General features: G+C 46.0%; 1 protein-coding gene across 7 annotated transcripts in view; it reads right to left on the reverse strand.

Annotated features, from left to right (window-relative positions):
• PPP4R3B (protein phosphatase 4 regulatory subunit 3B) overlaps window positions 1-16,311 on the reverse strand; it is a 428,645-nt gene that overhangs the window by 164,254 nt on the left and 248,080 nt on the right. For all 7 annotated transcript variants that reach the window (XM_069234360.1, XM_069234358.1, XM_069234359.1 and 4 more), the window contains exons 10-11: window positions 15,254-15,292; window positions 14,912-15,070 (exon numbers count right to left, since the gene is read on the reverse strand). In XM_069234360.1, the coding sequence (XP_069090461.1) occupies window positions 14,912-15,070; window positions 15,254-15,292 (198 nt within the window). The remainder of the gene's footprint in view (window positions 1-14,911; window positions 15,071-15,253; window positions 15,293-16,311) is intronic.

The following is a 16,311-nucleotide window of genomic DNA, read 5'->3' on the forward strand; positions in this document are numbered from 1 at the left end:
AACACTGGTGCTGGGGCCTGGTTAGCAGGCCTCAGCACACTTTCAATTGTAAACATAGCATCAGCAAAGGAAAAAAGTCAGGGGGCAACCATGCCAAGGAGGCATTTCCTTACAGGCGTCGACTCCATCTTAGATTGTTTTCCCCGCAGAGGGTGAGGTAGGAGTTGTGTATATAGTGAAAGTGCCCATGCAATGGAGTGAGTATGTATGTACATAATGTGTATAAAAATAGTATATATTTACAAATGTACAAGTTTCATCAACTTGTAACGGCTATAGGCTCCCGGGAGGGCGCATGTGAATCTGCAGCGTCTCATGCCACGAACAGATGTACACTGGGTAAGTGACATTTTCCGTTCGATGGCATGTCTAGCTGCAGATACACATGCTGTGCATAGACTAGTAAGCAGTTATCTCCCCAAAAGCGGTGGCTTAGCCTGTAGGAGTTGAAGTTGTCTGAAATAATGTTCGTAATACTGCCTGTCCTACTGTGGCTTGTTGTGTTAACACATCTACACAGTAATGTTTTGTGAATGTATGAGGCGTAGACCATGTGGCTGCCTTACAGATCTCTGTCATAGGTATATTTCCTAGAAAGGCCATTGTGGCGCCTTTCTTTCTAGTGGAGTGCGCCTTTGGCGTAATAGGCAGATCTCTCTCTCCTTTAACATAGCAGGTCTGAATACATTTCACTATCCATCTGGCAATGCCTTGTTTGGATATTGGATTTCATGCATGAGGTTTTTGGAAGGCTACAAACAAATGTTTTGTCTTGCAAAATTGTTTTGTTCTATCAATGTAATACATTAGTGCTCTTTTGATGTCTAATGTATGTAAGGCTCTTTCGGCTACTGAGTCTGGTTGTGGAAAAAAGACTGGGAGTTCCACTGTTTGGTTTAGGTGGAACGGTGATATAACTTTTGGTACGAATTTGGGATTTGTGCAGAGAACCACTTTATGTTTGTGTATTTGTATAAAGGGTTCTTGTATAGTAAATGCTTGTATTTCACTTACTCTTCTAAGAGATGTGATAGCTATTAGGAAGGCTACTTTCCAGGTTAAGTATTGCATCTCACAAGAGTGCATGGGTTCAAATGGTGGACCCATGAGTCGTGTTAATACAATATTGAGGTTCCATGAGGGAACTGGTGGTGTTCTCGGGGGTATGATTCTTTTTAGACCCTCCATAAATGCTTTGATGACTGGGATTCTAAAGAGTGATGTTGAATGTGTAATCTGCAGATAGGCAGATATTGCTGTGAGATGTATTTTAATGGCTTGAAAAAGCTAGATTAGATTTTTGCAAGTGTAATAAGTAGCTTACAATGTTTTTTGCGAAGCATGTGGTGGTTGAATTTGATTATTATGGCAGTAATAAACAAATCTTTTCCATTTATTTGCGTAACAATGTCTTGTAGTAGGTTTTCTAGCTTGTTTAATGACCTCCATACATTCTTGTGTAAGGTCTAAATGTCCAAATTCTAAGACTTCAGGAGCCAGATTGATAGATTGAGCGATGCTGGATTCGGGTGTCTGATCTGTTGTTTGTGTTGAGTTAACAGATCTGGTCTGTTTGGTAGTTTGATATGAGGTACTACGGACAGATCCAGTAGTGTTGTGTACCATGGTTGGCGAGCCCAGGTTGGTGCTATTAGTTGGAGTTTGTTTTGACTCAATTTGTTTACCAGATACGGAAGGAGTGTGAGAGGGGGAAAAGCGTAAGCAAATATCCCTGACCAACTCATCCATAACGCATTGCCCTTGGAGTGAGGGTGTGGATACCTGGACACGAAGTTTTGGCATTTTGCGTTTTCTTTAGTTGCGAATAGGTCTATTTGTGGTGTTCCCCAGCTTCGAAAGTAAGTTTGTAGTATCTGGGGATGAATTTCCCATTCGTGTGTTTGTTGGTGATCTCGACTGAGATTGTCGGCTAACTGGTTTTGAATTCCTGGGATGTACTGTGCTATTAGGCGAATGAGATTCGCCCAATGCCAAATCTTTTGTGCTAAGAGACACAGTTGTGACGAGTGTGTCCCTCCCTGTTTGATTAGGTAATACATTGTTGTCATGTTGTCTGTTTTGACAAGAATGTGTTTGTGGGCAATTAGCGGTTGAAAAGCTTTCAATGCTAGAAACACCGCTAACAGCTCTAAATGGTTTATATTCAATTGCCTTTGTTGAACGTCCCATTGTCCCTGTATGCTGTGCTGGTTGAGGTGTGCTCCCCACCCTATCATGGAAGCATCTGTTGTGATCACGTATTGAGGCACTGGGTCTTGGAATGGCCGCCCTTGGTTTAAATTTATAGGATTCCACCATTGAAGCGAGGAGTGTGTTTGGCAGTCTATCAACACTAGATCTTGAAGTTGACCCTGTGCTTGTGTCCATTGGGTTGCTAGGCACTGTTGTAAGGGCCGCGTGTGTAATCTTGCGTTTGGGACAATGCTATGCATGAAGACATCATGCCTAGGAGTTTCATTAGAAACCTCACTTGATAGTGTTGGTTTGGGTGCATGTTTAGTATTACATTTTGGAAGGCTTGTACCCTTTGTGGACTTGGAGTGGCAATCCCTTTTTGTGTGTTGATTGTTGCTCCTAGGTATTGTTGTATTTGACACGGATGTAGATGTGATTTTTGTTAGTTTATAGAGAACCCTAACTTGTGAAGGGTTTCTATGACTTAGTTTGTGTGTAGAAGACACTGTTGTTGAGTGCTGGTTTTTATTAACCAATCGTCCAAGTAAGGGAATACATGCATGTGCTGTCTTCTGATGTGAGCAGCTACTACTGCAAGATATTTTGTGAATACCATTGGAGCTGTTGTGATGCCGAACTGTAGCACTTTGAATTGGTAATGCACGCCTTGGATTACGAACCTCAAGTATTTCCTGTGGGAAGGATGTATGGGTATGTGGAAATAAGCATCTTTGAGATATAATGTTGACATGTAGTCCTGTTTGAGCAAGGGAATCACGTCTTGGAGTGTCACCATGTGAAAATGATCTGATTTGATGTAATGATTTAGTGTTCTGAGGTCTAATATGGGTCTCAGTGTTTTGTCCTTTTTTGGAATTAGGAAATACAGGGAGTAAACACCTGTTCCTTTTTGATGGTTGGGTACTAGTTCTATTGCTTCCTTTTGTAACAATGCTTGGACTTCCAGTTGTAACAGATCTAAGTGTTGTTTGGACATGCTGTGTGCTCTTGGAGGCACATCTGGTGGCAAATGTAGGAATTCTTTTCAATAACCATGTTGGATAATGGCTAGGACCCACGCGTCCGTTGTTATGTGTTCCCAGTTTTGGTAATAATCTGTGAGCTTCCCCCCCACTGGTGTTGTGTGGTGGGGGCTTGTGACGTTGGAGTCACTGTTTCGTTTGTGGGGTTTTTGGGCTTTGGAATTTCCCTCTTGGTTTAGGGAACTGTCCACCCCTATATTGTCCCCGAAAACCTCCTCTCTGATATTGTCCCTGGTATGTGGATCTGACTTGTGAGGTGGAAGGCTCTGTGGTCTGGGCCCGAAACCCCTCTCTAAAGTGCGGCTTCCTAAAAGTGCCTCTGCTCGGTGGGGAGTAGAGCGCGCCCATGGCTTTGGCCGTGTCAGTGTCTTTCTTCAGTTTGTCTATCGCTGTATCCACTTCCGGCCCAAACAATTGTTGTCCGTTGAAAGGCACATTCAGCACAGCCTGCTGGATTTCTGGCTTAAATCCGGAGGTTCGTAGCCACGCGTGTCTCCGAATGGTTACCGCCGTGTTTACTGTCCTGGCCGCCGTGTCTGCTGAGTTCATAGCCGACCTTATTTGGTTGTTGGAGATAGTTTGGCCCTCCTCGACAACCTGTTGGGCACATTTCTGGAACTCTTTGGGAAGGTGTTGAATGAAATGTTGCATTTCGTCCCAATGTGCCCTGTCGTATCTTGCCAGTTGAGCTTGCGAATTGGCAACACGCCATTGATTGGCTGCCTGTGCTGCCACACTTTTGCCTGCTGCATCGAATTTCCAACTTTCTTTGTCGGGTGGTGGTGCGTCTCCAAAGTTTGTGAGTTTGCCCTTTTCCGGGCTGCTCCTACTACCACCGAATCAGGAGTCAACTCTCGTGTAATGTACACAGGGTCCATAGGGGAAGGTTTATATTTCTTCTCCACCCTAGGTGTGATGGCTCTGCTCTTGACTGGGTCTTGAAACACATGTTTGGCGTGTTTTAACATGCCTGGTAAGATTGGCAAACTTTGGTACTGGCTGTGCGTAGATGACAGGGTATTAAATAAGAAATCATCTTCTATGGGCTCTGCATGCAATGCCACTTTATGAAAAGTAGCTGCCCTGGAAACCACCTGCATGTAAGCAGTACTGTCCTCAGGTGGTGATGGCCTTGCCGGGTAGCAATCCTGACTATTATCTGAGACCGGTGCATCATACAAATCCCATGTAAAGAAATGGCTCCCTGTTGCAGTTACCCCCCACTTTTTGCCTGATACTGATGCTGACTTGACTGAGAAGTGTGCTGGGACCCTGCTAACCAGGCCCCAGCACCAGTGTTCCTTCACCTAAAATGTACCATTGTATCCACAATTGGCACACCCTGGCATTCAGATAAGTCCCTTGTAACTGGTACTTCTAGTACCAAGGGCCCTGATGCCAAGGAAGGTCTCTAAGGGCTGCAGCATGTCTTATGCCACCCTGGAGACCTCTCACTCAGCACAGACACACTGCTTGCCAGCTTGTGTGTGCTAGGGAGGACAAAACGAGTAAGTCGACATGGCACTCCCCTCAGGGTGCCATGCCAGCCTCTCACTGCCTATGCAGTATAGGTCAGACACCCCTCTAGCAGGCCTTACAGCCCTAAGGCAGGGTGCACTATACCATAGGTGAGGGTACCAGTGCATGAGCATGATACCCCTACAGTGTCTAAACAAAACCTTAGACATTGTAAGTGCAGGGTAGCCATAAGAGTATATGGTCTGGGAGTCTGTCAAACACGAACTCCACAGCACCATAATGGCTACACTGAAAACTGGGAAGTTTGGTATCAAACTTCTCAGCACAATAAATGCACACTGATGCCAGTGTACATTTTATTGTAAAATACACCACAGAGGGCACCTTAGAGGTGCCCCCTGAAACTTAACCGACTGTCTGTGTAGGCTGACTAGTTCCAGCAGCCTGCCACACCAGAGACATGTTGCTGGCCCCATGGGGAGAGTGCCTTTGTCACTCTGGGGCCAGTAACAAAGCCTGCACTGGGTGGAGATGCTAACACCTCCCCCAGGCAGGAGCTGTGACACCTGGCGGTGAGCCTCAAAGGCTCACCCCTTTGTCACAGCCCAGCAGGGCACTCCAGCTTAGTGGAGTTGCCCGCCCCCTCCGGCCACGGCCCCCACTTTTGGCGGCAAGGCTGGAGGGAACAAAGAAAGCAACAAGGAGGAGTCACTGACCAGTCAGGACAGCCCCTAGGGTGTCCTGAGCTGAGGTGACTCTGACTTTTAGAAATCCTCCATCTTGCAGATGGAGGATTCCCCCAATAGGGTTAGGATTGTGACCCCCTCCCCTTGGGAGGAGGCACAAAGAGGGTGTACCCACCCTCAGGGCTAGTAGCCATTGGCTACTAACCCCCCAGACCTAAACACGCCCTTAAATTTAGTATTTAAGGGCTACCCTGAACCCTAGAAAATTAGATTCCTGCAACAAGAAGGACTGCCCAGCTGAAAACCCCTGCAGCGGAAGACCAGAAGACGACAACTGCCTTGGCTCCAGAAACTCACCGGCCTGTCTCCTGCCTTCCAAAGATCCTGCTCCAGCGACGCCTTCCGAAGGGACCAGCGACCTCGACATCCTCTGAGGACTGCCCCTGCTTCGAAAAGACAAGAAACTCCCGAGGACAGCGGACCTGCTCCAAGAAAAGCTGCAACTTTGTTTCCAGCAACTTTAAAGATCCCTGCAAGCTCCCCGCAAGAAGCGTGAGACTTGCAACACTGCACCCGGCGACCCCGACTCGGCTGGTGGCGATCCAACACCTCAGGAGGGACCCCAGGACTACTCTGATACTGTGAGTACCAAAACCTGTCCCCCCTGAGCCCCCACAGCGCCGCCTGCAGAGGGAATCCCGAGGCTTCCCCTGACCGCGACTCTTTGAACCTAAAGTCCCGACGCCTGGGAGAGACCCTGCACCCGCAGCCCCCAGGACCTGAAGGACCGGACTTTCACTGGAGAAGTGACCCCCAGGAGTCCCTCTCCCTTGCCCAAGTGGAGGTTTCCCCGAGGAATCCCCCCCTTGCCTGCCTGCAGCGCTGAAGAGATCCCGAGATCTCTCATAGACTAACATTGCGAACCCGACGCGTGTTTCTACACTGCACCCGGCCGCCCCCGCGCCGCTGAGGGTGAAATTTCTGTGTGGACTTGTGTCCCCCCCGGTGCCCTACAAAACCCCCCCTGGTCTGTCCTCCGAAGACGCGGGTACTTACCTGCAAGCAGACCGGAACCGGGGCACCCCCTTCTCTCCATTCTAGCCTATGTGTTTTGGGCACCACTTTGAACTCTGCACCTGACCGGCCCTGAGCTACTGGTGTGGTGACTTTGGGGTTGCTCTGAACCCCCAACGGTGGGCTACCTTGGACCAAGAACTGAACCCTGTAAGTGTCTTACTTACCTGGTAAAACTAACAAATACTTACCTCCCCTAGGAACTGTGAAAATTGCACTAAGTGTCCACTTTTAAAACAGCTATTTGTCAATAACTTGAAAAGTATACATGCAATTTTGATGATTTGAAGTTCCTAAAGTACTTACCTGCAATACCTTTCGAATGAGATATTACATGTAGAATTTGAACCTGTGGTTCTTAAAATAAACTAAGAAAAGATATTTTTCTATATAAAAACCTATTGGCTGGATTTGTCTCTGAGTGTGTGTACCTCATTTATTGTCTATGTGTATGTACAACAAATGCTTAACACTACTCCTTGGATAAGCCTACTGCTCGACCACACTACCACAAAATAGAGCATTAGTATTATCTCTTTTTACCACTATTTTACCTCTAAGGGGAACCCTTGGACTCTGTGCATGCTATTCCTTACTTTGAAATAGCACATACAGAGCCAACTTCCTACATCCCATGCATCCGGGTCATCTTGGCTCATCCCTGTATGCGTTGGTGACTGCATCATTGGGGGTGTTGCTACTGGGGACAGATGTGGCGAGTGCGGTGGCGATGGCTGTGGAGAAAACTGTGGTGGTGTTTTTTCTTTAGCCACTTTTGCTTTTGGCTGCATTTCCACCTCATGGAATGCGAGCTTCCGCTTCATCTTTATTGGAGGAAGAGTTCTGATTTTCCCTGTGTCTTTTTGTATATGGAGCCTCCTCTGGGTATGGTCTGGCTCTCCCATGCCCAGTTCTTGTTCAAACCTGTGGCCTTGTAATTGTGAGAAAAGGCCCTGTTCGTCTGTATAGGAGCTGTGTTTTGGCTCAGAGGCTGCATGTTTCGACACCAAAACCTTTTCGGCAGTCTTTTTCGGTTCCGAGGAAACCTTTTTGGCTTTCGGGGTGCCAATCTCTCGGTGTCGAGTCTGGTCGGAGCCGGTATCTCGGTGCCGAGTCTGTTAGGAGCCGGTATCTCGACCGGAGTCTGATGTCTTCGGCTGCTGGGAGGCCTTTTTCGGTGCCGATGTTTGGTCACTGTGTTTTCGGGTAAAGCCATGGCCTGTTGGCGGTGGGGTCCCTGGGCCTTCATGATTTCCGAGTGAGTTTTTGACGGGGCTGGTTTACTCGCAGTTTGTTGCCTCGTCGGCTGCTCACTCTCGGGCTCGTCCGAGTCCGAACCTGGAATGAAGAATGTCTCCTCTTCTTCGACGTCGGGGTGTCCGGCCGGTGTCGACGCCATCTGAAGGCTTCGAGCTCTATGATCCCGCAGTGTCTTCTTGGATCGAAATGCCTGACAGGCCTCGCAAGTATCCTCTTTGTGTTCGGGGGACAAACACAGATTACAGATCAAGTGTTGGTCTGTATAAGGATACTTAGCGTGGCAGTTGGGGCAGAAGCGGAAGGGGGTCCGTTCCATGAGCTTTGAAGATGGACGCGGTCGGGCCGACCAGGCCCCGCCGAGGAGTGGAAGCCCCGAAGGGCTGCCGGAACTCTTCTTTCTTCGGTGTCGATGTGCTAGCACTAACCCGATACCGAGCGCAAACAATACCGTCGAATTTTCCGATTGATAACTATCTTTTCCGAACCGAAACACGGAGCGAAGAGGAACACGTCCGAACCCGATTGCAGAAAGAAAACAATCTAAGATGGAGTCAACGCCCATGCGCAATGAGCCGAAAGGGAGGAGTCCCTCGGTCTCGTGACTCGAAAAGACTTCTTCGAAGAAAATCAACTTGTAACACTCCGATCCCAACACTAGATGGCAGGATAATGCACAGCATGTGTATCTGCAGCTACACATGCCATCGAACACATGCTAACATTGGATATTTCTACACAGAAATAAAGAAAGGGGTTGAAAGCAAACGCAATGTTTTAAAAAGACCAGGAGACATCAGTCATTATTATGGTTTAGTTTCGTACTTTAAGTGAAAACAGAAGCTATTTTATACTTGACTAAAATAATGTATGTCCTTACAGGCAATAACAAAAAAAAAAAAAAAAACGTAAGTATCAAGTACATTTCATATACTGTGCATCTTTACCTAGCTAGGTTTAACAGTAAAGAAATCACATGACATTTAAAAAATAGTAGCATTAGTCTAGAACAGCTTTTGTCCAAATATTTTTTTTCCAGGAGAGAGATCTTATGGTAGACCAATGTATCTTTTAGAAAAGAAATCAGAACGACGAATAGAAAAAAACTTGGATGACAGACAACGTTAGGTACACAGTTACTCAATTAAGTGTCTTTAAGCAATGTGGAGACTATATAACGAAGGGGACAAATAATCAACATGGCTATCTTTAGAGATAAGAATGTGGAATTGCGCAACTGTGATGCAAGAGTGACAAGTATATTGTACCCTCTACAGGTGCGTGCAAGCGTTAACATTTAGTTCTGTCTCACCTCTTCAAAAAGAAACTGGCATTTCATAACCATATTACAGTGTTAACTACAAGAACATACATCATAAGTAGTGGGGTTTTTGAGAGATCAAGCAAAGCAGAATGAATGCCAAGAGGGTACAATCATCCTCAAGGGGAGTAAAAAACAGGAAAATGTAACTTACCCAGTAATCAACAGTTTGTGGCATGTAGTGATGGAGATTGACATGCTCTGCCTACTTCCGCCATCTAGTGTTGGGTCCTGAAGGTTGCAAAGTGTTTTTGTTCAAAAACGACTTTCGAGTCAGGAGGCAGAATGATGACTCGTCTTGCTGGCAATGTGCATGGGCATCAACTCCATTTTCAGATTGTTTTCCCACAGGCGGTTGTGAATGGCATGTAGTGGGAAGATAAGCAAGTGAATTGGCCATGAGTGTGAATGTATATTAATAGACTAACAACCACAGGTGTCTGGGGAGGCCGATGGTCACATGTGACTCTACAGCACCACATGCCACAAACAGATGTTTACTGGGTAAGCAGCATTTTCTGTTTGATGGTATGTGTGGCTGTAGATATACCTGTCTGCACAGACTCTAAAGCAGTGCCTCCCAAGAAGCGGTGGCTAACCTGTGGGTGTTGCAGTACTTTGAAAAAAAAGTACGAAGTACTGTCCGACCTATGTTAGCTTGTTGGCATGCTAAAATATCCATACAATAATGTCTAGTTAAAGTGAATGGTATCGACCATGTAGCTGCCTTACCATATGTCAGCTATAGGCATTTTACATAAAAATGTCAGATGCACCTTTCTTGTGGGTTGAATGTTCTCTAGGGGTCATAGGTAGTCTGGCCTCTTGGTTTTCGCATCACAGATTTGGATACATTTAATGATCCATCTTGCAATACTGGTTTTAGTGACAGGGTTACCCTTATGTGGTGGTGAAAAGACAACAAAAAGTTGTTTTGTCTTCTGTAGGAAGTTGGCTCTGTATGTGCTATTTCAAAGTAAGGAATAGCATGCACAGAGTCCAAGGGTTCCCCTTAGAGGTAAAATAGTGGTAAAAAGAGATAATACTAATGCTCTATTTTGTGGTAGTGTGGTCGAGCAGTAGGCTTATCCAAGGAGTAGTGTTAAGCATTTGTTGTACATACACAGACAATAAATGAGGTACACACACTCAGAGACAAATCCAGCCAATAGGTTTTTGTATAGAAAAATATCTTTTCTTAGTTTATTTTAAGAACCACAGGTTCAAATTCTACATGTAATATCTCATTCGAAAGGTATTGCAGGTAAGTACTTTAGGAACTTCAAATCATAAAAATTGCATGTATACTTTACAAGTTATTGACAAATAGCTGTTTTAAAAGTGGACACTTAGTGCAATTTTCACAGTTCCTGGGGGAGGTAAGTTTTTGTTAGTTTTACCAGGTAAGTAAGACACTTACAGGGGTCAGTTCTTGGTCCAAGGTAGCCCACCGTTGGGGGTTCAGAGCAACCCCAAAGTCACCACACCAGCAGCTCAGGGCCGGTCAGGTGCAGAGTTCAACGTGGTGCCCAAAACACATAGGCTAGAATGGAGAGAAGGGGGTGCCCCGGTTCCGGTCTTCTTGCAGGTAAGTACCCGCGTCTTCGGAGGGCAGACCCGGGGGGTTTTGTAGGGCACCGGGGGGGACACAAGCCCACACAGAAATTTCACCCTCAGCAGCACGGGGGCGGCCGGGTGCAGTGTAGAAACAAGCGTCGGGTTCGCAATGTTAGTCTATGAGAGATCTCGGGATCTCTTCAGCGCTGCAGGCAGGCAAAGGGGGGGGTTCCTCGGGGAAACCTCCACTTGGACAAGGGAGAGGGACTCCTGGGGGTCACTTCTCCAGTGAAAGTCCGGTCCTTCAGGTCCTGGGGGCTGCGGGTGCAGGGTCTCTCCCCGGCGTCGGGACTTTAGGTTCAAAGAGTCGCGGTCAGGGGAAGCCTCGGGATTCCCTCTGCAGGCGGCGCTGTGGGGGCTCAGGGGGGACAGGTTTTGGTACTCACAGTATCAGAGTAGTCCTGGGGTCCCTCCTGAGGTGTCGGATCTCCACCAGCCGAGTCGGGGTCGCCGGGTGCAGTGTTGCAAGTCTCACGCTTCTTGCGGGGAGCTTGCAGGGTTCTTTCAAGGCTGCTGGAAACAAAGTTGCAGCCTTTCTTGGAGCAGGTCCGCTGTCCTCGGGAGTTTCTTGTCTTTTCGAAGCAGGGGCAGTCCTCAGAGGATGTCGAGGTCGCTGGTCCCTTTGGAAGGCGTCGCTGGAGCAGGATCTTTGGAAGGCAGGAGACAGGCCGGTGAGTTTCTGGAGCCAAGGCAGTAGTCGTCTTCGGGTCTTCCTCTGCAGGGGTTTTCAGCTAGGCAGTCCTTCTTCTTGTAGTTGCAGGAATCTAATTTTCTAGGGTTCAGGGTAGCCCTTAAATACTAAATTTAAGGGCGTGTTTAGGTCTGGGGGGTTAGTAGCCAATGGCTACTAGCCCTGAGGGTGGGTACACCCTCTTTGTGCCTCCTCCCAAGGGGAGGGGGTCACAATCCTAACCCTATTGGGGGAATCCTCCATCTGCAAGATGGAGGATTTCTAAAAGTTAGAGTCACTTCAGCTCAGGACACCTTAGGGGCTGTCCTGACTGGCCAGTGACTCCTCCTTGTTTTTCTCATTATTTCCTCCGGCCTTGCCGCCAAAAGTGGGGCCTGGCCGGAGGGGGCGGGCAACTCCACTAGCTGGAGTGTCCTGCTGGGTTGGCACAAAGGAGGTGAGCCTTTGAGGCTCACCGCCAGGTGTGACAATTCCTGCCTGGGGGAGGTGTTAGCATCTCCACCCAGTGCAGGCTTTGTTACTGGCCTCAGAGTGACAAAGGCACTCTCCCCATGGGGCCAGCAACATGTCTCGGTTTGTGGCAGGCTGCTAAAACTAGTCAGCCTACACAGATAGTCGGTTAAGTTTCAGGGGGCACCTCTAAGGTGCCCTCTGGGGTGTATTTTACAATAAAATGTACACTGGCATCAGTGTGCATTTATTGTGCTGAGAAGTTTGATACCAAACTTCCCAGTTTTCAGTGTAGCCATTATGGTGCTGTGGAGTTCGTGTTTGACAAACTCCCAGACCATATACTCTTATGGCTACCCTGCACTTACAATGTCTAAGGTTTTGTTTAGACACTGTAGGGGTACCATGCTCATGCACTGGTACCCTCACCTATGGTATAGTGCACCCTGCCTTAGGGCTGTAAGGCCTGCTAGAGGGGTGTCTTACCTATACTGCATAGGCAGTGAGAGGCTGGCATGGCACCCTGAGGGGAGTGCCATGTCGACTTACTCGTTTTGTCCTCACTAGCACACACAAGCTGGCAAGCAGTGTGTCTGTGCTGAGTGAGAGGTCTCTAGGGTGGCATAAGACATGCTGCAGCCCTTAGAGACCTTCCTTGGCATCAGGGCCTTGGTACTAGAAGTACCAGTTACAAGGGACTTATCTGGATGCCAGGGTCTGCCAATTGTGGATACAAAAGTACAGGTTAGGGAAAGAACACTGGTGCTGGGGCCTGGTTAGCAGGCCTCAGCACACTTTCAATTGTAAACATAGCATCAGCAAAGGCAAAAAGTCAGGGGGCAACCATGCCAAGGAGGCATTTCCTTACATCTTCCTAAAAGTTTTAGTTCTATCACTATAGGACATAAGCGCTCTTTTCACGTCTAACGTATGGAGGGCTCTCTCAGCAACCGACTCAGGCTGTGGGGAAAAACTATCAATTCAACGGTTTGGTTGAGATGGAATTGATATACTACTTTTAGTTGAAAGTTAGAGTTGGTATGAAGAACCACTTTATCTTTATGTATATGGAAAAAGGGTTTCTCTAACTTTAATGCATGGAGCTCACTTACACGTCTAAGGGAAGTGATTGGAACTAAAGCCAGATTCCAAGAAAGAAATTGCAAAAGGCATGAATGCAGTGGTTCCAAAGGTGGTCACATGAGTCTAGTGAGTACCACATTAAGGTTCCAGGAAGGCACTGGAAGTAATTTTAGTGGTATCCCCCTTTTAAGCCCTTCCATAAAAGCTTTAATAAAAGGGACTTTAAATAGAGAAGAATGTCTGCTAAATGTAACCTTACAGAAGTGTATTCCAGGTCTGCTTTGTGAAAATGGAGTAGTTATAGGATACTTTGTACGGACACTTGGAAAGGGTCCCAGTTTTTACAAAAGCAATAGTAAACCCATAGTTTTCAATTTGCTCATGTAGGTGTCCATATCATACTGAGACCAATGGTCTGTGTCAGCATGAAAGGGGACACTGTCATCCCCTATGTCCTGAGTGTTGTGAGAAGAGTGAGGTGAGCCATGTGGAAAGATATTAGGGGAGTCACCCTGAGAATGTGGGCGAGAAGGAGTCTGATGATGGTGGAGATGTAGGTGGAGGTGGCTGTGCCTCACTTGAGTCCTTGTCCATCCTCCTCTGTTCAACCGGAGGTGTAGGTGTTTGTAAGGCCTCCTCAAAAGAAAGCTGCCTGGTAGGAGAGGTAAGGACAGCCTTGACCAGAACTCTCCCTTCTTTAGGTTGGCTGTGGGGCTGTGGCTGCTTGGTTTGGAGCTTTTGCTACATTTTCAAAGAACTGACTGAGGTGGTGTTTCAACTCCAAAACTGTATTATTTCCAAAATTTTTTTTGGTGCAGAAGCACTCTTGATTTTCAGTGCCTAATTTCTCAGAGCCAAGGCAGACAGTCTTTTCAGTGCCGAAACTGTCAGTGCCCATTGGGAAGCGGAAGCTTTCAGTGCTGAATCCTATGGTGTTCAACTCGGTGCAACAGAAGCTGTCTTTTGTTTGGGTTTCCATGCCAAGCAGGTGGGCGGGGCTTCCAAGAAAGTTTTTCGATGCCCGCTATGCCCAGAGAAAAGTTGCGGCTCCATACTTGTGAGTTTTTTGGTCAGAGCAGAAGGGTTTTTGCTTACTGCTTGTTAACCTGGAGGGATTTCCTGCATCTCAAGAGTCATTTCAGCTCCCAAGTCGGAATCTTGAATGGAAAAAGCCTCCTTTTCAGCAGCTGAAGCTTTATGAAGATCCTGACCTTGTTCAGTGTCGGACATTGTGTCTTGAAGTACAAAAATGTCTGGCGTTCCTCAACGTCGTGCCTCTGCATTTTTCGGCAACAGGCTCGTCTATCTCGCAGTCTTTTTTGAACTGCAAGACTGGCAGGGTTTGCAGTCTTCTATTTGATCCAGCAATAGGCAGAGGTTGCAGACCTGATCTCGATTGGGCCATGGAAATGTGGAGTGACTTCAGACAGAAACGGAAAGGCGCCCATTCCATTAGGATTTAATTCTCCGAGGTGTGGGATGGAGAAATAGCTGCCCAAAGGGCACAACCCTAAAGGCCTCAATAAAAAAAACTTTTAACCAAATAAGATTTCTGCAGTCCTGGAACGCACAGGGATAGAGTATTGCATTCAATTAAAAATACAGATTGTTTTGTAGAGGTTTCCCAAATGGAAAAGGCCTAGAACGGCCTCGAACCGTAGCTCGGAGAGAACCCAACCAGACCCCACGGCAGAAGAAAATCTGAAAATTGAGTCGATGCCCATGCACATTGCCAGCAGGAGGAGTCATTCTACCTCATGAATCCTAAGACTTTTCAAACAAAAACAACTTGCAACCTTACGAACCCAACAATAGATGGCAGAAGCATGAAGAGCATATGTATCCACAGCTACACATGCCATCAATCATTACAATTTCATCAATCTGCACTAATGAGAAGATATTTCAACTCAACTTAAGCCGATCTAAACAGCAGCTGCCTCTTGAGCTCGTTCAGGGGGATATGGAAGGAAAAAAAAAAAGAGGTAAAATAAAAATCTCAAGTTTTACTTACACAAAGCTAAAAAGGTGTGCTTTGAATTCATTAATATTAGCACTCTCCTCAGCAAATCTTTGTTCATAATGTAATTTTTGATGTGGTACGTGTGGTGTTCCACACAAAACGTAAGTAACTCCAGAATAAGGGCAAGCAACTGTGCTGTCTGATAGTTATCTAAAGAAAAGAGGAAACAAAACAAATTCATATATTCAATACACTGCCATTTGCATTTCAATAATTTACACATTTTCTCAGGTCAGACATTTCTTCCAGCATGCCAAAACATTTACATAACACATCTGTGCATTCATATTATGTAGGTCAATAAAGCCTCTCAAAATCTTCAAAAACACTTACCAGGGCAAATTGTGCTGCTGTCTGATCCAATTACTGCATCTGACAAATAAGTACAAAACTGTTAAAGTTTTGGATACAGAAAATATATAAATACATATTTACAAATCAAGAGCACATACTATAACAGGCTGTAAATCTACACATGTACTTTAAAAAAAATAACATGTAACCCATTTTACCAGTTTGTAAATAAAGCCTGCCCCTTAAGGAATGTCCCATTAATCGAAAAGGTAGAGCAGCTGAAATTATGATTTCATAAAGTGAAAGTGATTTTAGTCTCACCACACCTAGAAGTCTTCAATTTAGATATAATCATATGTACCTATTGAGGTAAACCTCCATTCTCACCTGAATTTGAACAGATGACTGAACTGCCTGTCTCACTGCTGCACTAGTCTGCAACTGCTTTTATGGGTTTTGTGAAAGTGTCTGCTCCTCACAGTGCAGCCCGGCAAATGCCTACTAGTAGTACTCCTGTAGAGTGCTGATAAAACTGCTATGCGCTTCGTAGAATGGGCTTAAACTGAACCTGTAACAGTCTTACTGCTTTTATATAAACTAGGAAGCCTTTAACATGATCTAGAGAAAGATATTCATTTTTGTTTGGTTCTATCAAGACAGAGCTTTAGGTATCTCCTGACGTCTAGCAAATATTAAGCCCTTTCTGCTTGATTTATCAGAGTCTGAGAGAATGTTTTTAAGACCGTTTCAATAGATTAAATATGGTTTGTAATTTAGATATAAAGTTGGAATATAGTCTTAGGATAACTGTCTTTTCAGAAATGCAAGAAAGATTCTGTGATGGTGAAGATGTGGATTTCACTACCTCCTCACCAATACTACGGCCAACAGAGATGCTGTTTTCCAGGTGAGGCGTTTTAGATTTGATTTGTGATTTGGTTCAAACTATTAGGATATCAACCATGAATGTACTGTACTTAGTAAGAAAAGGTGGTGTTCTAGGTGACAGGAGCAGCCGCACTGGCCCTCAAACTTTCACAATCCTGCGTTACATAAAGAGATGGCTCAGCAAGTGCTTTTTAAAAATATGATATGGT

This window comes from Pleurodeles waltl, chromosome 5 (genome assembly GCF_031143425.1).
Source record: "Pleurodeles waltl isolate 20211129_DDA chromosome 5, aPleWal1.hap1.20221129, whole genome shotgun sequence".
In the NCBI taxonomy this organism is placed as follows: domain Eukaryota; kingdom Metazoa; phylum Chordata; class Amphibia; order Caudata; family Salamandridae; genus Pleurodeles; species Pleurodeles waltl.